Genomic DNA, 22,792 nt, shown 5'->3' with positions numbered 1-22,792 from the left:
CAAAACATTTCAAAAAAGAGCTAAAACACTCCCTGTTAAACACATGGCTCTGGCCCTGTTAAGACCCTACCTAACCCCCCCCCCCCCACCGTCCTCTGTCTCTATCCGCCACCTTATTTTTTTATTCTTTACTTCTTCTCACTGTGATAACTCACATCTCTCTGCTTCTCTTTCATATAAATGCCATACTACACTTTCATGTTCAGCTACAATCTATGTAAATATGTATACTTTACTTTTTTGTAACCACAATTTTTGTAAATACCTTTATAGTTAATGGCCATGTATCATCTGTAGTATATTATCACACTCTTGATTTTCTTTTTTGTACACCTTGCCTGACTACTTTGTACATTATTTCTCTGTCTTATGTAACTGCTTAGTACTGCCTTATGTTACCATCCCTTCATATTTTGTATAGCTTTGTACTTATCATTTTTGTTTGTATTACAATGGAGCTTTTCTCCTCAGTTATCCACTGAAAATGGGCTTCTGGTTCAGTTGGACCAATCTGGTTAACAAATGTCAAATAAATAATAAATAAATTAGTAGTAGAAAGCTTGTTGTTATCTTAAAAGTGATACTGTATGTGCATGTTTATTATAGTTCTTAATTTGTTCACAGAAATATTATAATAGTGTCTATAGAAAAGTTTCTGCTTAGTGTGTCATTGTTGTGATAGTTTCTCTCTTAGGAATAGTATAATCATTGTGATAACTTGGCAGTTTACAAATACTTAGATATTTTCTCGGGATCAGCATAGTGTTGTCAGTCATGGAGAAACAGTCAATTTTTAAAAAGTGCTCAAAGTGATGTCACAAAATACCACCACAAGATCCCCACAACTTGTGTGTGGTGTGTCTAAGAGTGGCTTATTGGTCAGCAGACTGTGAAATTTGTGCTGGGTTTGGAGCCACTGCTTTGTCGGACAGGAGAAATAAGTTAATATTTAAATGTCTCCTGCTACCAGATCCGGACACCGCCAGTTCCAAAAACGCTTCAGAGAAGCCTTACAAATCTAAAGATATGGATCCTAAGAACTTCCCAGTGATTCATTGGCTCCACCTTCTGTATCTAAGGTTCTGAGGACAGAGGAAGTAAAAGCTTGGACACCCCTTTTCAATCTACCTCTGGATCTGGAGCTTACGGATCCAATTTGCATTTAGGACTCTCCTCCCAAGATTTCCAGCAAGCTGGAGCATCCGATGTGTAGGCTGCCTTTTGCTCTTTCACTCCGTTCCTTCAGGTCATTCAGTAGTACTTTGGAAGCAGATATGGACCATTTGATACAGAAGTTTCTAAGAACTGAGCCTGAGATCGGCATTATTCCATTGCCCTATGTTCTAAGGGTGGTTGGATCCAGCCATAACCTGCCCATCCTTGCTGTCTCACCAGTCCACCTCTCAGTGCCAGTGTGTTCAAAGTCATTGCTCATTCCAGAGCCTGCAACCCAAGGCCCAGTACTCTTATCCTGTTTGGCACCAAGGGTATTGGATCTGACTCACATGGATCCTGCATCTGCGGAACCATTTGAATTTTGGATCCAAGGACTCAGGTTGTCAATTTCTGCTCCTTCTGCAGAGCCATTGCCCTCTGTTCAGTCATAGGTTTCAAAGTCATTGGCCTTTTAATTCTTCAGTTCATGTTCCTGCATTGGAAGTGGCCTCCCTTTTGGGTCCAGGAGTCACTCCTTAATTATGACTGTTACCCTGAGGAAGGGACCAAGCTGTCTATCAGAGGGATTTTTTTGGATCCAGCAGACTTCAGGTCAGCTTTCTAGGCACTTGGAGAATGATATCATCCTCCAAACCAAGAGATCCTCAGGTTCCTTTGGTCTCTGCTTCATCTGTTGATCCCTCTCATCAAACGTCCGTGGGCCAGAGTAGTTCCAGTGGCCCAAAACCAACTGCACAGAAATAGTCTAGGTCCTCTGAGGATTCAGGAGACTCATCCTCTGAAATGCAAGAAATAGGACATGTAATAGGAAACACCTTGACTCTCAGTCAGAGCCCCCTACTCCTGATACCGACTGAGAGGATAGAGAGGATTCCTCACAACCCCTCTGAAAGAGGCCACATTCAGCAAACTCCTAAAGATCAAGTTTCATGTGGTGAAACAAAGTTTTATTTCTACATAAAAAAGCAATTGCACGCTGTGAAAACCCCTGAAAGTCTGCTTGACTGCTCCATTCTGTAGGCAGTCAAGGGACGTCTCTCCATCTTCCCAGACTTGTGATTTGCCATCACCCTAGACAACTGGGTAGGAAGGAAGACAGCCAGAGGCTACTATATTCTCTTTTTAGAAAATAAAAAAAGCCTTCCCCATCACCATTTCCAGATGTTCCACCAACCAGGCAAAAAGCACACTAAATGAGATTTCCTCTGTGCTGGCAAAATGAACCATCCAAAAAGTCACTACAGATCAGACAGAGCCAGAATTTTATCCAAAATAATTTTTGGTTCCAAAGTAGTCCACGGACCGCAGGTATCTTCTGGATCTGTCTTGTAAACATATTTTTGTCAAAAAGATGCCATTCAGGATGGTCACAGTGTAGTCAGTCTTATCCTGCTTCAGACAGAATCAGTAGTTATGTTTAGTGGCTCTCCAGGCCACCTACCCTCACATAAAAATAGCAAGGGAGTCCAAGAAATTTTTGCACTTCCAAACAGAGACCAGTCATTATTAATATAGTGTGTGCTACCATTTAGGCTCACTACAGCCCACAGGGTATTCACCAAAGTCATAGTTGTCATAGCAGCTCATCTGCAGCTTCAGGGGCACAAGAGTTCCCTTGTTCATATGATTGGCTTCAGTCAGCCTTTTATTAAGCAGCTTCCATCCAACAGTGGCCTTAATCCTCAGAGTCCCTGGGTTGATGGCTTCCTCAGTCTTGATGCTGGAATTTTCCCATTTTTACATGATAATTTTACAATAGTTACTTCACAGCGAGTGATGTCAGAGTATTCATCCTGTGTCCAAGACAGTTGTTACCACCTCATGCAGGAGACACTAACTATGGTGGCTTAATTTCCCTTTAATTCACACAGGCAGACAGTTTCAGACCCCATCTCCAGTAGTGACAGTGGCCACTGATGCATCCTCCCTTGAGTGGATAGGGCACATTTTGAAGGGAAGATGATCCAAGGTTTGTGGACAGACAGCAAGGCGAACTTTGACATAAATGTCTTGAAGTTGAGGGCATTCTTCCTAGTATTGAGGGAACTTCAGGACATTCTCCTTCAGGACGTGACATCCAACCAAGCAGACAATATGACAGTAGCTTGGTGCATCAGCGAGCAAGGGGGAACCAGATCCTATTCTTTATGTCCAGAAGCTTTGTGGGTCTGGCAGTGGGCAATGGCCTTGCACCACTTTTTGATTGCAGCACACACATACCAGGGGGTTCCAGTTGTGGAGAAGCTTAGCAGAGATTTTCTAATGCCTTATGAGTAGTCTGTAAATCCAATGACAGCCAAGCACATTTTCAGTCACTGGGGCATGTCTTACTGTGATCAGTTTGTCACCTCTCATAGCACTAAATACAGCATTTACTTTGTCTTGATCCCCCCCTTCTGGGCCACCCACCAAGGAATGCTGTATCTCTACAGTGGTCACCCTGGTCTCCTTTAAGCATGTCCTACTCTTTTCCTTATGTCCAAGTTTTTACAGAAAGCCAGCAGGTGCAAGGCAACAGTCATCCTCATAGCCCCTTATTGGCCCAGACAAATATGGTTTCCCCTTCTAAGGCCACATCTGAAGACACCCCTTGGCTACTGGATCCAGTTGTGGATGTTGTCTCCCATCCCTCTGAGGAGCCTCATTCAAACCTTTACAGCTTGAAACTGACTGCTTGTTTTCTCCAATTCCACTAATGACAAAAGATGACTCACTCCCTCAGGAAGTAATCAGAATAATATCAGCTTCTCAAAATGTCTGTACTTGGAAGATTTCTTGCAGCAAGTGGAAGAGATTTGCTTCTTGTGCCTGCCCTCAAAATATCAAACCCTATTCAGCATCTGTAGTAGACATTCTACAATTTCTAGACTCTCTTTGATTCAAGTTCAAGTTTTCCCACCATCAAGGTACAATTGGTGGCTATTTCCTTCTTTCATGTTGGTTTTCAGGAATGCTCCTTAGCTTCTTACAGATTATGTAAGTTATTCCTTAAAGGTTCTTTTCTACTGAGGCCACCCATTAAAAAAACAGCTCCTCCTTCGGGCCTCAGTTTCATCCTAGAAACTCTCACTATGCCACCATTCCAACTTACTTCCTTGGCAGACCTTAAGTTCCTTCTTTGGAAAACCACATGTTTGGTGGCCATTACTTCTGCCAAGAGAATTTCATGCCCTGTCCTTGCCTCCTCCTTACTTAGGTTTTCATAAAGACAGTTTCCTTGAGAACAAACCTTTTATTCCCAAGGTAGCTTTAGAATCAAACATTTCCCAACCTATTCACTTATGAGTTTTCTTCCTGTTTGTCTTTCCTCATTATCAAGATAAAGGAGAGTATATTGCAAACCTTGGATTTACATAGATTGCTATGCTCCTACCTACACAGAATGGAATCCTACAGAAAGGATGAGCGGCTTTTCATTTCCTTTGATCACAGTAAGTTGGGACATAAAGTACCTAATGTCTTGCTTTGTAGATGGCTGTTAGGTTGCATTTTGTATGTGTATACTCTGAACGACAGACCTCTCCCTTCCAGACCAGAAGCACATTCCACAAGGGTTGTGGCAACCTTTTCAGCCTTCTTCAGATTCCCTTCCTTGCAGGACAGTTGTGAGGCTGCTACCTGGTATTCTATGTATACATTTATCAAGCATTACGAGATGGATTGTGTCGCTAGAGCATCTTTCAAGGCTTCCATCTTGAAGAGGTTCCTGTAATAGTGCCATCAAGGGCCAATGCAAGATGGGATTCTGACCTATATTTCAGATCGTATGGACTGAATGAGTAGGATATGAAAGTTTTGTACTTACCACAATGATCAATCCTTTCATTCCAGTTTGTCTGATATGACAACCCACCCTCCTTTCCCCTTCCATTTTATGTGATCTGAAGGATCTTCTGAAAGAGCTTATGTTCCTTATTTGCTCGAGTATAGAGGTCTGTGCTCTTATGCCCCAAATAGACCTTAGGTAATCAGGGAGAGCAGGAGATTACGGGAAGAGATATTCTTCAAGGGGTTTGAGGCTGGAGAACTAAGTCTTCTGGATTGGATACAACAAGTGAGTCGATGACCCATATTCCATGTCAGATGGACTGGAATTAAAGGATCTGTTCTTATGATAAATACGTAACTTTCAGTTTTCTGTACTTGGTGTTGTTTCACTGATACAGATCTGGCACCTAATATGGTGCATGTGGATCATGCAACTGCTGTTAGATCATACTGCGCATGTTGTACTACTTGTGTTTGTGTAGTCAGATGCTTAAATAGTGATAAACTGTATGTCATTGAAAACATTATGGGAACTTAAGAATTAACGAACATGTATAAACAGTAAAAAGAAAGATGAAATGATTTGTTTAAACATAACCAGGAATGTACTAGCAGTAAGACGTTTTTCTTTCATCAGGTTGTTAGTGATTACAGAAAAGTGGTCATTAATAATATGCTTTAAATTAGAGAACTGAACTAGCAGATGTTCTTCGTGTTTTACTGTTGCAGTCATCATACTTGGGTTATCTGCCTGCAGGTAGCCCTCAGTCAGCCGAATACCAGATACTTAGTATTTCTGTGTCGGTTGCTGTCGCTCCAGGTCTGACGTCAGGTTGTTAGGGGTATAAAAACAGGCAACTGATGCCATTACATCCATCTTTCTTGCCGAGAAGCCCGAAGCAGAAGCAGTTCACATGAGTGCAGGTCGGCCGCTACCTGAGTTTTCATTTCCGAATTTAATTATCCTGAAGTCTTCTAAAGCTAAGTACCCCATTGGGGATCCTTTTTTCTTGCTCTAACTGATGTCAGAAAAAGTTAACAATTGCCTTGCCTGTGGAAAGCAAATACCACACCGAGATTTCTATTCTTACTGCGTCACCTGTTTAGGCCTAGACCATGACGTACCTCGCTTTTGGTTTTGTGCCTTGTTCAATGACCGAACTATTCGTCGCCGGGCCCTTATTGTCACTAAATACTTTCGTTCTCGATCTCCGTATTCCGAAAAGGCTTCGGTAAGCCATTTGACTACCGATCTTCTGAAAAAACGTAAGGATAAAGACAGAGACAGACCGCACAGGTCCAAAACGCTTCCGTTAAGCTAATCGCCAGTTCATCGGTACTTAGTGAGGCGCTTTTGCAGCCCCTGATGCCCGCTTCAGTGGATTTGCAGGCCTCTACCGAGACCCGTTTGGAATCCGGTATGCCGCGAGACTCTTTTTCGACTACGGAACCTGTGGATGTCTCTACCTTGGATGCATCCGGAGCCACTGAGCAGGCACTGGCTTCTCAGGAAGTTCTTCACATTACCAATTCGACACAAACCAATGACTTCTTTTGCATCTTTAGTTCTGTCTAAAACTACCGAGTTTCTAAGGCCAAGAGTACGCGCTATGCCTAAAAAAAACGACGACCCAAACTCATGCACCTGCTTCCTTGCCACAACATCAAATGCTTAAAATGTCAGCAGACCTTATTATGCTGATTAGGGGAAGTCAGCCTTCCCCTGCTAAGAGAAAGAGACCTGTCCCCAAAGCTTTAACAGACCAAGAGTCCGACGACTCTGAAGTATCTGATTATGAAGACATGCCTTTATCTGCTTATGAGGATTCAGATGCAGAGGAATCCATTCCCTCTGCTTCTCCCCCAAAGGATTTTTCTTTTGGTGAAACTTTACATACTTTAAGAGAGGATTTCCACTGGAAATGCCAAGACTATCCTCAGTCCAAAAAGAGACTCAGAGAATTTCTAGATTTGCCACAACATAGGCCTTTAGCAATTCCTCCAGTCCTGGATGTTGTGGATGATGTCTTTGTGGAATCCAGTTTAACTCCTAATACCTTACCCCCTGCTCCTAGGAAACTAGACAGGTACTACAGAGTTCCTGACTCTCACTAATTCCTTTTCAAAAATCCTACTGCTACTCAGAGATCATCTCCCAGGGGCCTAAAGGTATCAAAACAACTACAGCCAAGAATCCCACCCTTCGGACAGGGATTCCAGAGCTTTAGACAGATGGGGGTAAGAAAGTATACACCTCTGCAACTCTCGCCATTAGGGCTTTGAATTGCCAGTTTCACATGCTGAAGTACCAACAAAATATTATGGAACATATTAAGCAAAAAATAGCTACCTTTACAGACTGCAGAAAATAAAGAATTACAATAGCTTATGCATTCTGCAAGACAAGTCAGCAAGCATACTTTGCAATGTGGCTTTGACGCCCTAGAAGCATCTTGCAGGGCAGCAGTCACTGGTTCTGTACTGAGAAGACATGTTTGGCTTAAGGAGCAGACCTTGCCAGACCATGTCAAATCAAAATTACTGGACACTCCTTTGAACAAGGACAATCTGTTTGGCACCAAAGCAGAAGAGGTTCTTAAAAAGATGGAAGAAAAATCTAAATCTATGCAGACAGTCAAAGACTTCTTGCAAGTATAGCCTCCTAGATTCAGTAGGCATTGCCCCTCGAAATATTGGTCCTTTCCAGCCCCCTCAAACTAGACGCAGGGGAAACAGACCCCCCCCAGACTACAGTCTCAGGGTATGCAGAGATCTAAGCAATGGAGTGCCTCCACTTCAAAAACAGGGAGTGCTAAGCCACACCCTTATGGAAAGAATTCACAATGACTTCTCAACTCCGCTCCCCACCTCTTTCCATCTGCTTGTGCCCCTAGGAGGAAAACTTGCCCATTATGCAAAAAACTGGGCTTCCATCACCAAAGACCGATGGGTCCTCAACATTGTATGCCAGGGGTACAAATTTTACAAACCAGTGGGCAGAGGCACAAAACCAAGTTTAATCCCTGCTCTCTATAAGGGCAATTCATCCTGTTCCTGCAGAACAGATAGGTCAAGGGTTCTATTCCAAACTCTTCCTGGTACCCAGAAAAGAGGGCACTTGGCACCCAATCCTAGATCTTTCCATTCTAAACACCTTCCTGGTGGTACCAAAATTCAAAATGCTCACCCTGCAGCAGCTTCTTCCTATGCTGGCCAAAGATGCTTGGTTAGCCACCCTAGACTTAAAAGAAGCCTATCTGCACATCCCTATCAGGGACTCTTGCAGGAAATATCTACGCTTCAGGGCAGGATCTATGCATTATCAGTTCTCTGCATTTCCCTTTGGCTTATCCACTGCTTCCAGAGTATTCACAAAATGTCTGGCTCCAGCCATTGCCTACTGCAGACAGAGAAAAATTCAAATTTACCCATACGTGGACGACTGCCTGATTCAGGCAGACAGTCAGGAAATGCTGTTGCAGCACCTGACATTTGTAAAAAAACCTTCTAACCTCCCTGGGGTACACTGTCAATGAAAATAAATCAAAAGATTATATTCCTGGGAGCAAGCTTGGACACAGCATCCCAGATGGCATTCCTTACTCCAGAAAAACAAGCCTATCTGACAGACTACTTCACTCAAATGGCCACCAGAACCCTGCTATCCACAAGGAAAATCCTTTAGGCTGTAGGGTTCATGGCCTCATGTATCCTACTAATTCCATATGCCGGACTGCATATGAGGAAACTTCAATGGTACTTAAAACGTCTTTGGTGCCAACATTCTCAGGAACTGGAAACTGTCATTCCTATCATACCTTGTCTAAGGACAGAGTTTCTTTGGTGGGCAGCAGCATGCAACCACAACAAGGGACTGTCCTTTACTCAACCTCATGCCACCCAAACCCCAACCACAGACACATCAGACTATGCCTGGGGGCACACCTGGACGACAAGTGCATTCAGGGACACTGGAGCCCAATTCAAATTCATCTGCACATCAGTCAAAAAGAGATGCTAGCTGTTCAGCATGCTCTAGCAGCTTTCAGATCCCTACTCTCACCAGGATCCCTGCTAATAAAAACAGACAACACCACAGTTATGTGGTACATCAACAAGCAGGGGGGAACTCGCTTTTACCCACTCTGCAGGCTAGACATGGCCCTGTGGAACACGGCCTTGGACATGCAGGTCCATCTGCAAGCTCAATTCCTGCCAGGCAAACAAAACTCACTAGCAGACCACTTAAGCAGAAATCTCCTAGACCCACACGAGTGGCAATTAGACGCCAGCACCTTCAGCCTTCTGATTCAGAAATGGGGGCCCCCAGAGGTGAATCTCTTTGCCTCCCCCTGCAGTCACCAGCTCAGCAAATTCTTCACCAGGACACCTCACAGCAGGGCCTGGAAAGTGGATGCCCTATCCTTCCAGTGAGTAAACCTCTCATTCTGTGCATTTCCCCTTGTGCCCCTTCTCTCAAGAATTTTGCTGAAGATAAGACAGGACAGACCAAGAACAATTCTGATTGCCCCAGACTGGCCACGCCAGCACTAGTACCCAGTCCTGTGCAGCCTGTCACTGGTACTACCCTGGCAACTACCCCAGAGCCTGACCCTGCTTACTCAGCAGGGGGGAAACAGATCTTGCATCCGCAACTGCAAACCTTAAATCTTGCAGCCTGGCTTATTCCTTGAATTCTCCCCCAGTGACCAGCCTAAGAAAGCAGGTGCTGGATGTCATTCTTGAAGCCAGATGACCCAGTACAAGGAAATCCTATGCTGATAAGTGGAAAAGGTATTGCTCCTGGATTCAATCTAAAGGAGAGGATACAACTCTGCCCTCCCTACCTCTAATCCTGGATTATTTAGCGGACCTGCTCCACAGAAACCTTTCCTTCTCCTCCATTAAGATTCATGCCTGTGCCATCACAGCTCATTACAACTCTGAGCCACCCCTATTCTCTTACCCTCTCATCATACAGTTCCTGAGAGGGGCAAATAACTTGAGGCCACCAAGGAGAGCGTCCACCCCTGCTTGGGACCTTAACTTTGTACTGGAAAAGCTCACACTAGCCCCTTTTGAGCCTGCAGCATCAGCAGACTTAAAATTCCTCTCTTGGAAAACAGCATTGCTCCTGGCCATCACTTCAGCGAGAAGAGTGTCTGAGCTACAAGCAGTTATGGCAGTGGAACCCTTCATTATTTTCCATGCTGACAGGGTCTCCTACAGAACTAATCCTTCCTGTATGCCCAAAGTGGTGTCCAGCGTGGCTATCAACCAATTTATTCATTTGTCAACCTTCTTTCCTAATCCTCAAAATAAAGGGGAAAGGATCCTGCACTCCTTGGATGTGCACAGACAGCTCAGATTTTACCTGGATAGGACTAAGCCCTTCAGGAAATCCGACCAGTTATTACTCAGTTTTGCACCAGGGGCAGAGGGCAAGGCCATTTCAAAACAGACAATTTCCAAATGAATAGCACACTGTACCTATTTCTCCTACAAACACCGGGGGTCAGAACGCATTCCACTAGGGCAACGTCTACCTCTACAGCATTCCTCAGGGGATTCCCTACCAGGGACATTCTGGAGGCTGCTACCTGGAGTTCTGTACACGCATTCACCAAGCATTACCACCTGCATATATTTTCCATATCCAGGGCAGGTTTTGCAACTGCAGTCCTGCAGGGCATTCTAGCCAGCCCAAACACTTCCTCCACCCTTTCTTCAGCTTTGGGAATCAACCTTAGTGTGATTACTGCAACAGTGAAACACGAAGAACATAGTACAGTTGTGTACATTTACCATAAATGTAGATGTTCGAGTGTATTCACTGTTGCAGTACTGGTTTCCCTCCCTCCAGCCCCCTGCTCTCTCTCTCCCTCTGTCTCTCTCCTCTCTGTGTATACTACTCACCCCTTGCAGGGATACTGGTATTGGTATTTACTTTTTACTAGTGGTGATTTTTTCCACCATAGCTTAGCTCCCTATTTGGAGTCTCCTGACATTTGGGGCAAGAAAAACTGATGTAATGGCGTCGGCTGCCTGTTTTTATACCCCTGACGACCTGACGTCATACCTGGAGTGACAGCAAATGACGCAGAAGTACTAAGTCTCTGGTATTCAGGCCGACTGAGGGCTACCTGCAGGCAGATAACCTAAGTGTGATGACTGCAACAGTGATACGCAATTGTACTTTGTTGCTAGTAGCACATAAATTACATGGTTTAAATGATAATCTTAACATCAAATGTTACAGCTAAATAAGTAATTTTAGCATATATCTGTTCATGCATACTTTTTTATGTATTTTAATCTTATGATTTTTATGTGTGTCATGCAGTGTGTTTAATTGTCCTGTAAATGTTCTGTGTATTTAAGTTGTGCATTAATATTATTTAGTCTGTTGACATTCCAAAGAGTGCCATTGAAGGAAAGTGCTTAAGTATTTGTAATAAACTCATTTTCCAGATGATGTTTTTTTTCATTTTCTTTTTTTTTCCAAACACCTTTCTTGAATTATCATTTGTGACACAGGCAAATTTACATTGATATAAAAGTAATCAAACTATAGTAACATGATAAACATTATACTTCACATATATTGTTATATATCATATAATCTAAGCAATATTACATAAATTGTTCAATTCTTGCCTTTTTTTTTTTAAACAAGAAACATCTTTATTAAACCAGAAACATCTTTATTAAACCATCACTTACTACATAGGCAATCATACATTTACATAAATGAAAACAAACCCACCAATACAATCCTAGTTGCAAGTATTTTACATCACAAACAATACTGACACACTCCCAGTTGCAGACATTATACATCACTTATAATCTTCCCAATCATTCTCTCTCAAACATTTTACGACCTGCCTCCTTTTAAACCTTATTCCTTCTTTTTATGTATTGTTCCCACAATTTTTTTCCTATATAATTTGCACCTACCCTTTTCTGAAGATCCCAATTCCAGTTGTTTCATCTCTGTTACTGTATGCACTACTTCCAGTATAGTTGGTTTAGATTTTTATTTCCATTTTCAAATAATTGCTTTTTGGCAGCAACTATTATTAGACATCGCAAGGCCTTACTATGTCTAGGCTATTCCAATTCTGTATCATAGTTCAGAAAAATCATCTCCCCTCGTCAGACCAATCCACCCACACAGCATCTCCGACAGTGCATCCCACAGTGAATCCTTAAAGACCGCCAACTCAATGCACTCACAGAAAATATGTTCCCAATCACCTCTTTCTTCCCCCTTCACACTTCCAAAATTTACTGTTTGCCTGAGGAAAAATTCTCTGGAGTCTACTTGGGGTATATATTCTTGATCTCATAGAATGCTTTGCCGATATCTTTAAATTTCTGCCTGAAACCTTCACAGTATCATTTTGTGGATATGACCATAAAGAAAAACTAAGCAGACAGGAAAAAATAAAACTTCAGTGAACACGTATTTTTTCTTTTATACAAAATATATTGCAGCTTCAGCATTCAGATCAAAAGTGGAAGACCACCAGTACACTTTTAAGCTATGTTATATCATGTTAAATTATGCTGTGCTTTTTTTGTTTTCCAGCCAGACAGTGAATCAGTTAACTGGCAGCATTATACAGTGCTGACAGTGTTGTAACTCTCCTGCTGTATAACATGGTGCAGAGCAGTTCCTAAAATTTTTACAAAGAAGTAAATAATGTAGAATGATGATAAAATGACAGTTTTTTTCCTATTAAAAGTGTTTATCAGAATATTTTTGATTGTGGTTCTATTCCTAGACCAGGTGTTTGGATTAATTTACTGATACTGGCAATGCAATGCAGCGCAATGGAGATGCTGCAGTCCTGAGTGTGCCATCCTTTGGATGAAATGTTAAAACTATGACCCATCTACCTTACTTGGTGGTAGACTATGGTGGATATAAAAGATCCCATGGCATCTATCGAAAAGAGAAGGGAAGGGACATTTCTGCAATGCCCTGGTAAAATTTCCTGTAGAAAGCATGAATACCATCTCAGGTCTCACCTTAAAAGAGGCTGCTGGCCTAGAGAGATTAATCCAGGCAACAAAAGTAAGTATATAAAATGTACACTGAAACCCACTCCTTTCTTGAGGTAATATGGAAGGATTATGAAGTGCATTTAAGTGGCTCTGCTTGCCTTGCTGGGAATTTGAGTACTCCTGTTATTTTTCAAGATCAAATGATAGCTAAGAGTGGACACAGAAAAAAAAATGTTTTTGGTCTTGTCTTGCTCTCTGCAGCCCTGAACTGCTTCTTCATTCTCAGAAGAGTTTATTTAATGTTAAAGTGAAATGGTGGGCTTGACTACACACTGTGATTTCCATCCATGGCCTCTCTCCATAATGCAGTGTGTGTCCTCACAGTATTATGATGTTTTGTACTGATTTTTTTTCAGCATTCTGTACTTATTGTGTAAGAACTGTAGTGCAGTAAATCTGGGCTTTGAAGCTTTTGAGATAGTTGTTGGAAGACTTTTAAAGACACCCAGTGATTTTTCTTAGATGCATACCTGCATAGATAGAACTGTATTGTACTTTTCTTGTTTCGTCCTATGACATTTGGTACTTTTCTTGCCTTCTATAAAAGTAATTCACTTCTGTCCTGTAACCTGTGACTGAGAGAGGAGGGTGCCATCTACAGAAACCAGAAAGACTAGCAGTTTTCCTTCTTTTTATTGTCTGTCAATAGATATACCATAAGCATAGTAAAACTATTTTTGTTGCACTGCTGTAATGATGGTGACAAATCAACCTTTGTCTCTCTTACTTGTTATTGCTATTGCTGCAGAGGATTGCACTGAGTGTGTAAATATTAGAGTTCCTACAAACCAAATAACATAAACTAGCAAATATTTAATTCTTACTAATCTTTGGTACTCCTGTGCTTGTGAATTAATATTGTTTGTGCGTCTTTGTAAAGTATTTTGTGTTCATCTTCTGAATTAGAGAAAGGTTTCTGGAGAAGTCCAGCAGTAGGTGGAACTGCCCCATCAGCCCGAACATTTCATACAGCAACTGCAGCCATTGGGAATAACCTTTATATATTTGGAGGAGGTGACAAAGGAACAGAGCCTGTTCACGATACCGAGCTTCATGTATTTGACTCTGGTAAAGAACTTTTGTTTAAGAATGGTACCTTATATTTAGTCTCTGCAGTTATTCATTTGTTTAATGCAGGTAACTTATAATTTCTTCTGGCTTTCAGGGTTAAAACAAAGCACTGATTTTGGTTATCTTTTGTTTAGAATTCCCATCTGTGACTACTTTAAGTTTAGACTTAGAAATGGAATTGATAGTTTATTTAATGAAGTGAAGTTCACATTTTATTTATTTGACATTTGTTGACTGGGATAGTCTGACTGAGCTTGCACCGTTTTTCAGTGGAGGCCTGAGGAGAAAAGCTCCACAGTACAAATTATACACGTACAAAGTTCAAAAAGTTCACAGTACAAATTATGTAAGCAATAAAATGTATAATACAAAATGTTAAGTTGTCTCTCTCGCCTTCATTCTTACTGGTTGGGTTCGGAGCCGACCCTCGGCTCCGACTCGGCCATTTTCTAAAGCTCGAGAGCTACTTACTGGCTTGAGGCCTCCCTATATCCCACAATGCCTGGCGCTAGACCCCCAGATCTCGTTTGCCGCTTCAGCTACGAGGTTGCGCTTCACTGGCTCAGGTCGTATTAATCTTTTGTATTTTTAGTAGTTAAACATTTAGTGTATATTTTTCAAATTTTTTGTTAAATCAGAGTAGTACTGTTGACTAGTCTTAGTTTTCCCTGTGTTTTCTGACCCTTAGGAAACTCGTTTTTACTTAGAGAGTCCCCCCCCCCATCTCCCTAAGTAGGCCGTTTAAGTTAGAGGCTATCCCCTTCCCTTTTATATTGTTTCAGTAGGAAGTAGTGTTTAGCCTTTGTAGTCTAAGATCATAGTCTCTTAGTTTTGTTAGTATAGTTACCTTAAATTTTTTGTGTGAAGGTGTGGGACTAGTGTGTGTGTGTGAGTGTGTGTGTTTTTTTGCACTAGTCTAAAATTCATCCATCGGTATTCCTTTTTTCTATAACATGTCAAAGGATACCAAGGTATCAGGGTTCAAGAAGTGTGACTCGTGCTGTCAGAAAATGTCTCTGACAGACGGTCACACTTCTTGTGTTTATTGTTCGGGTGCCCTACTCCTGCAAGACTCTTGCTCGGTATGTCATGCCTTTAGTCCGAGAGTCCTGTAGGAGAGTAGGAACAAGTTAATTCTCAGGGGGTTACTAAAACCCGAGGGGTCTCCAGCAAAGTCTCAGCCAGCGAAAACCCCTAAGCCCACCAAGCCGTCGGCTCCCAGTATGGAGCCATCGCCAGGTAGAGTGCCTGCTTCAATTTCGGTTCTGGCCGGAACCGAAGTATCAAAATCTCTCTCGGCTCCGACCTTGGTGTCGGAGCCGTCAGGAAGCCGTAAGCGATCCAGGTCGCCATCCCGAGTCGATTCGCTCAGCTCTGGGATCACCTTTGCTACAGTCTGAATGGAGCCATAGGTCCCACTCTTCTCGGTCCTCGAGGTTGTCCGATCATGACTTGGAGAGAGTGGTTAGTAGACTCCTCAAATCGCAGGCCCTGGCTAAAATGTTAACTAGCCCTCCTCATCAGGCTATGGCTGCTCCTTTTTCTGAAGTAGTTCCTCCTCCAACTCCTCCTGTCAGTTCGGAGCTGGAGCTTGTTGGGGCTCAGATCCTGGAAACGTCGGCGCCAATGCTTCCCCTTTCGGCTCCTTCATCGGCTCCGATTTCTTCAATGGTTCCGTCCTTGGAGGGATCTGGGCGCAGAGACTCCCTCGTCGGCTCCGAGGGGGTGAGTGGCATCGGACCCTTATCCGGCCCCATTCTCCCTCTCGGAGCTTCGGCGCAGGTAAGCTCGGCTCCTACATCGGCCTCGGAGCCGTCCCTTTCAGTGCGGGAGAGGATTCCCGTCTCCTCGGAGCAGGGGCCCTCTTCTCTGCCGGACAGGGGCGCCTTCAAGGTCATGAGGAGCTTGCTGACTTCTGAGTCCGCACCTCGATCAGCCCCTTCAGCTCCTCCCCCCAGGGTGCCTGCTTCGGTCTCTGCCCCTCCTCCAGACCCCAAGCGAGGGGATCAGACGCTCCAGGTCTCCCCACTGTGTGTATCTTCCTCTTCCAAGGCCTCACCTGAGATTTCAGAGGAGCCCCCTCGAAAGAGGAAATGTAAGAGAAAACATGTTGACTCCCCAGAGTCGGTCATGTCAGATACTGACTTGGAGGATTTGGAAGGGTCCCCAAGATCCCCCTCTGAAGATGTCTCTTTCTCAGACATCCTTGAGATCCTTAAGCAGAGGGGGAACTAGTCTGCCCTTAACCCTTATGAGGATGAGTCGGTATACTTGGATGCATTTGGTTCTCGCCCCTCCACCTCCTGGGTGTCTCCGCCTTTCGATCCATTAATGGAAGTGGTGGCTCGGAAGGCGTGGTTAGCTCCGGACACACTGGAACCAACCCCTCGCAGGCCCACTAAGTTTATTACGGCCCCTCAAGATAAACAGTGTCTGACAAAGGGTGTCCCCGTTGATGCCATGGTGGTAGCAGCTGCCACGAAAAAGGAGTTGGCTGACACTTCTGTACCTGTCCATCCCCCTAATAAAGAGTCCAGGATGATGGATAGATATGGGAAGCGGATGTTTTCCTCAGTGACCTTCTCCAAGCGGTCGCTAAATTATTTGTGCCACTTCACCTGTCTTCAGAAGGATCTCCTCAAGGAGCTAGGAGATACCCTGCAAGATCCATCAGCTGCGGGGGCTCAAGACATAATAAACTCCCAGCTGGCGACTCTTAATTCTATTGTTACCTCCTCCATGCGGCTCATTTCGTATGCGGCTGATGGGGCAAGTAAAGCCGCAGGCACAGGTGTGGCTTTGAGAAGACATGCCTGGATTCGGTTATGTAACTTCGCTGATCCCTTCAAGGCGTCTTTCACCAACACCCCTTTTGATGGTTCGGCTCTGTTTGGACCTCAGGTGAAAGATACACTTACCAGGTGTGAGCAGGAAGGCAAGACTCTCTCTGCCGTGGGAGTCCGTTTTTCCACTCCCTCTAGACCATACCCTAAGGGTCAGAAGAGTGGGAAGATGTGGTTCTGGAAACCCCATGGAGCCATGCCTGACACACGTGGCGAGTTTCCCTCCACAGGCAGAGGAGGGAACAACAATAGACGCCACCAGCGGGGCAGAGGGGGTCCGCAGAATCAGAGCAGCAGAGAATCTTTCTCTGACAAGCCCTTCCAGCACCCTTGAGGGGCTGCCCAGCTGTCCGCCTTCGGAGGCAGTCGGGGGAAGGTTGTCTCTGTACCCAGAAGCCTGGCATCTCATCACTCGAGACAGATGGGTACAGTCTATCATATCTGGAGGTTGCAAAATCCCATTTGTCCACACTCCCTTAAAATCAAACAACCCCATCCCAGATGTTCCACCCAGTCTAAGGGAACAGGCAGTACAAGAACTTTCAAGACTGCTAAAAAACGGGCCATCCAACAAGTCCCAGCAGACCAGCAAGGATCCAGAATTTACTCAAAGTTCTTTTTGGTACCAAAAAAGACAGGGGACTGGAGACCCATTTTGGATCTCAGCAGACTAAACAAGTCTGTTCAAAGAACGAAGTTCCAGATGGTCACGCTTCAGTCCATTCTGCCCTTTTTGGGTCAGGACAATTGGATGTGCTCCATAGATCTTCAGGATGCGTACTACCACATCAAAATGGACAGGCGTTCCAGAAGGTTTCTCCGCTTCCGGCTGGGAGCCAGTCATTACCAGTTCAGACCCCTGCCCTTTGGTCTCACCACAGCCCCCAGGGTGTTCACCAAATGCATGGCAGTGGTTACCGCTCACCTGAGATGGCAAGGATTCCAGGTGTTTCCATATCTAGATGACTGGCTCCTTACTGCTACCACCAGACATCAATTGCTGAGAGCCAGGGATTATACTATCCAAACATGCTCCAACCTAGGTATCTCAATAAATTTCGAAAAGTCTGCATTGTCGCCTTGTCAGTGTTTAACCTTTATAGGCGCAAGATTAAATACGAAAGATCTGTCCGCAAGACTTCCAATAGACAGAGTGGTAGACATTCGCCGACATGTACAGGTATTATTAGGATGCAGAAAGATTCAGGCCAGATTCGTCCTAAAAACCTTAGGTCTCATGGCAGCAGCGATCATATTAGTTCCCCTGGCTCGTTTTCACATGAGGATTCTCCAGTGGATGCTTTTCACCCAATGGTCCTTTCAACAACTTCCTTTGTCTCACAAGATAATAATCACACAGTCATGCAAAGACCACTTGGCTTGGTGGATGGTCTCTCCATCAGTACCCCAGGGCAGACCATTTGTCCTTCCTCCTCCAGTTGCCACGGTGACCACGGATGCCTCCCTGATCGGGTGGGGGGGGGCATTTTCAGGGCAGGACTGTCCAGGGCACCTGGCAACCCCACGAGTACCACTTGCACATAACCGTCTTGGAGATGAGGGCGGTGCTTTTAGCGTTGCAAGCTCTTCAAAACTCTCTACCCACTGGGACCATTGCAATTCAGACAGACAATATGTCTGTAGTGTGGTACATCAACAAGCAGGGCGGAACCAAGTCATATCCCTTATGTCGAGAAGCACTCAGACTATGGCAGTGGGCGATCTCCTCTGAACGGTTTCTGACAGCAACGCACATCCCTGGGAAGTCCAACGTCATAGCAGACAGGCTAAGCAGAGCTATTCTCATTCTCAAGTCATATCCCTTATGTTGAGAAGCACTCAGACTATGGCAGTGGGCGATCTCCTCTGAACGGTTTCTGACAGCAACGCACATCCCTGGGAAGTCCAACGTCATAGTGGACAGGCTAAGCAGAGCTATTCTCATGCCTCACGAGTGGTCTCTCAACCAGACAGTAGCGGACAGAATCTTCCGCAAATGGGGTCAGCCTTGCTGCGACCTTTTCGCAACTCCTCTCAACAGCAAGCGCGACAGTTTCTTCACTCTCTTCCCTCTTCCCGGACACTCCCCCAGAGACGCTCTAGTTCACGATTGGCCCCAGGGACTTCTGTATGCATTCCCACCCTTTCCACTAATTCCCAAACTAATTCAGAAAGCTACCGTGCTGGGTTGCAGGATGATCCTCATTGCCCCCTACTGGCCTCGACAAATCTGGTTCCCATTCCTGCATCGTCACCTTCTAGAGCAGCCTTGGAATCTGGACCCAATTCCGGACCTCCTGATCCATCAGTCGGGCGGGCTGCATCAGTCACTTCAGTCTCTCAACCTCACTGCTTGGCTGCTCCACTTCCAACCTTAGCCAGGCTTCCCAGTATTTCCATTTCAGTGCGTGAGATTATCCTTTCTTCGCACAAACCTACAACCAGGAAGACTTATGCTAGTAAGTGGAAACGTTTCTCTTTCTGGGCAGAGGTTAGAAATATAGATCCCTTCACGGCCCCTGTCCATAACGTTCTGGACTTCTTAGCAGAACCTTTTCAAGCGGGCTCCTCGTCGGCCACCATTAGAGTTCAATTAGCGGCAATCTCTAATTTCCATACGGGCCTGTTAGAAACCAGTATCATGTCCCATAAGCTTTGCAAAGCCTTTCTGAAAGGAACAATCTTGCTCAGGCCTCCAGTGAGAGATCCCCCACCTCCGTGGGACTTAAATTTGATCCTAGCTTCCTTGATACTGCCTCCCTTTGAACCGGCAGCTTCCTGTTCCTTGAAATTGCTTACTTGGAAAACCCTGTTTTTGGTGGCCATTACTTCAGCGAGGAGAGTTTCTGAACTTCAAGCCCTTTGTGTTCATCCTCCTTATCTAGTTTTACATAAGGATAGAGTTTCACTCAGGACTAATCCTTCGTTCCTTCCTAAGGTACCCTCCGAGAACAATTTGAATCAATCCATCGATCTGCCAGTCTTTTTTCCAAATTATTCCAACAAAGCTGAACACAAGTTACACCAGTTGGATGTTCATAGGCAATTACGTTTCTATTTGCATAGGACTGAGCAAATAAGAAAATCAGACCAACTCTTCCTGTCCTTTGCAGAGGGTAAGCAGGGTCGACCAGTGTCTAAAGTAACCTTATCCAGGTGGTTGTCCTTTATTATTACCCTTGTCTATCAATCGAGGAATAAAGAACTCCCTGCTAAACCTAAAAGCCACTCTACTAGGGCTTTAGCTACGTCGTTAGCTTTTCAATCAAGGCTACCTATGGGAGCCATTTGTGCGGCGGCCACATGGGCCACCCCTCATACCTTCATTTCACATTATAAATTGGATCTGGCCTCTAGGAGCAGAGCTGATTTTGGTTCCACTGTGCTCAAGAGTCTGTTCCGATGAGCCAAACAGGACTAAGGTGCTAGGGACGCTGTCCCAACCAGCAAGAATGAAGGCGAGAGAGACAACTTAACATTAAGAAGTTATGTACCTACCATAACGTTCCATGTTAGTTGTCTTCTTCTCGCCTTCTTTCTTGCATCCCACCCTCCATCCCCCTAGCCTAGATGGACCGAGAAGAGTCCTCCTACGAGTCTGGTCACTGGCTGAGTCTTTACCGTTTTATATCCTCTACCTTTTTCTTCAGCCCTCTAGCTGAAGTCTTGCTTTTGGGATAGTTGTCCTCTTGTATTATTATGGTGTTAGGTCTTCCAAATGAGATCTGGGGGTCTAGCGCCAGGCATTGTGGGATATAGGGAGGCCTCGAGCCAGTAAGTAGCGCTCAAGCTTTAGAAAATGGCCGAGTCGGAGCTGAGGGTCTGCTCCGAACCCAACCAGCAAGAAAGAAGGCGAGAAGAAGACAACTAACATGGAACGTTATGGTAGGTACATAACTTCTTATTATACTTGCCTGTAAGTAATAACATGGGTGTAAATTTGAATACTAAGCACCAAGCCAGCTCAGAGCACTGCATGCAGTCTCTCTGCAAGTCCAGTTGCCAATTCCAAGATTCATCACTGCTTGTGAGAGGAATGAGAGTGCAGGATTTGCTTCATAAGTCTACACTTTCCTTTCCTCTCCTAAAACACAGTATATAATATGGAAGACCCTCCTTGATGGATCCTTTGCTGGATATTAGTTGTTTACCACTTGGGATTTGGAAACTTATGCAGCAAAATACTGCATTCAGGGATGTACATGTAAGTAGCTGACTCATACAATAATGTAAGCAGCCAGATACATAAGCACACTCATTCCTACTGTTATTTTTTTTTTTGTAGGTGCTTTTTATCCCCTCTTCCTGCCAACCATGAATCTTCCACTATCATTCGTCTTGTTTCTTCCCCCTTGGTGTTTGAAGAGGCTATCATTCAGGCTGCAATATTTTTTTTTTCTTTTTATGACCCTAACCCCTCTCCTGGTGGTTGATGTGCACGGTTACAGACATGTAGATCTGCAGTATCTTCCCCTTTGAACATACTTCTTCCTGTACACACTCCATCAAGATTACCACACATACTTGGCTTTTTAATGCCACATGTCCATGCCCCATGCTTTACATGCCATGCACTTATCTCTGTCCAGTAAGTGCTGGCATTGAAGCAGGCTGGACCACCTCGGTCTCCTTAGCATGGATGTGACATTGTCAGCTGGTCACTTCTGCCACCTCCCCCACCAAACTCCTCCAGCACCTGGGGTGCTAATCAATCTCAGGTTATCAGAACTGTAGTCAGAGCTCCATCTCTCTATGTACCCAGACTTTTTTGACACCTTTATTAAATTCTTACACTGTAGACAATGATATAGGTACATATACATTAAAAAAGAAAACAAGCCACAGCAAACATTTTTCATTTTCATGTGTTATACATGTATAATGTTCAACATTTCCACTGCTGCAGTAGCCTTTAGGCTATATGGCTTTTGTCCTACCTGAGATACAACTGGCTAGCTTCCAAAAGCTCTGACTTGCTCACACACCTTCAGTCTGACTGCTGATTGTGCATCCCTGTGGAGGTAAAATCAGCAGAGTGAAGATTCTTCAGTACTTTCCTGATGCCTCGTGAAGAAGCAGCTCAGAGGCTTCACAGGAGCAGCAGGCAGCCTTCTGCTTCAGTTCTGTGGCAGATAATTCCCCAGCAGGAAACCTTTCTACACAGAATATTACCCTTTAGAAAAAAAATGCTATTTATTTTAATAGGGCGTTTTAATGGTAGTGCACCTTTAGGAAACTTAGTATCTTTTTAATATTGGAAATTTCCTGGCAAGGACTGCTATTTTTAGCTGTGTTCACTGTGTGACAACTTACCTTCCATTTTTTTTCTGTCAGATTAAGTTTTGTAATAAGGGGTTTCTGACAGGAATTTAGTGTGCTGCTTATATGCATTACCATATTTAAGGGATTATGTATGTATAAGTGTGCTGTTTGTGGGTCATCTTCAAGTCAACTCATTCCAGCAAAGCGTACCTCATTTGAAGCATCTTCTTCATTCCTAGCATGGATATTTACCCCATTCTTGCTGGTCCGTCTCTTACTGTACTGAGAGAAAAAAAAAAAAGAACTTGCCGTAGAGCCCTCATCAACTCCACAGGCATAGTCAGTGCCTCAGCCGATGGAGGGTGAATCTACATGGGCATCACTCACTTACCTCTCCAGCTTTCTGTGGTTTATTCCTTTCAACCATCTTTAAGCAAGCATCACCCACTTCCTCTTCTGCTCTGCTCATGTCCAATCTGGTTATGGGAGAACTATCTCTTTTAGGTAAGGGAGACAGTCTGGGAAATGCTGCTTAATGCAGCTGGGGAAAGAGACCTCTTGATGGGGCAGAAGTACCTTCTCTGAGTCGGTCATCAGCT

General features: G+C 44.2%; 1 protein-coding gene across 1 annotated transcript in view; it reads left to right on the top strand.

Moving 5' to 3' along the window:
• RABEPK (Rab9 effector protein with kelch motifs) overlaps positions 1 to 22,792 on the top strand; it is a 1,512,433-nt gene that overhangs the window by 637,570 nt on the left and 852,071 nt on the right. Inside the window, exon 5 of the mRNA XM_044058697.1 lies at positions 13,924 to 14,085. Coding sequence (XP_043914632.1) covers positions 13,924 to 14,085 — 162 coding nt within the window. The remainder of the gene's footprint in view (positions 1 to 13,923; positions 14,086 to 22,792) is intronic.

This window comes from Protopterus annectens, chromosome 16.part0 (assembly GCF_019279795.1).
Source record: "Protopterus annectens isolate FY-2018-M chromosome 16.part0, PAN1.0, whole genome shotgun sequence".
Lineage (NCBI taxonomy): Eukaryota > Metazoa > Chordata > Ceratodontiformes > Protopteridae > Protopterus > Protopterus annectens.
The sequence above is the reverse complement of the archived record's forward strand: the minus strand, read 5'-3'. Positions and strand labels throughout refer to the sequence as shown.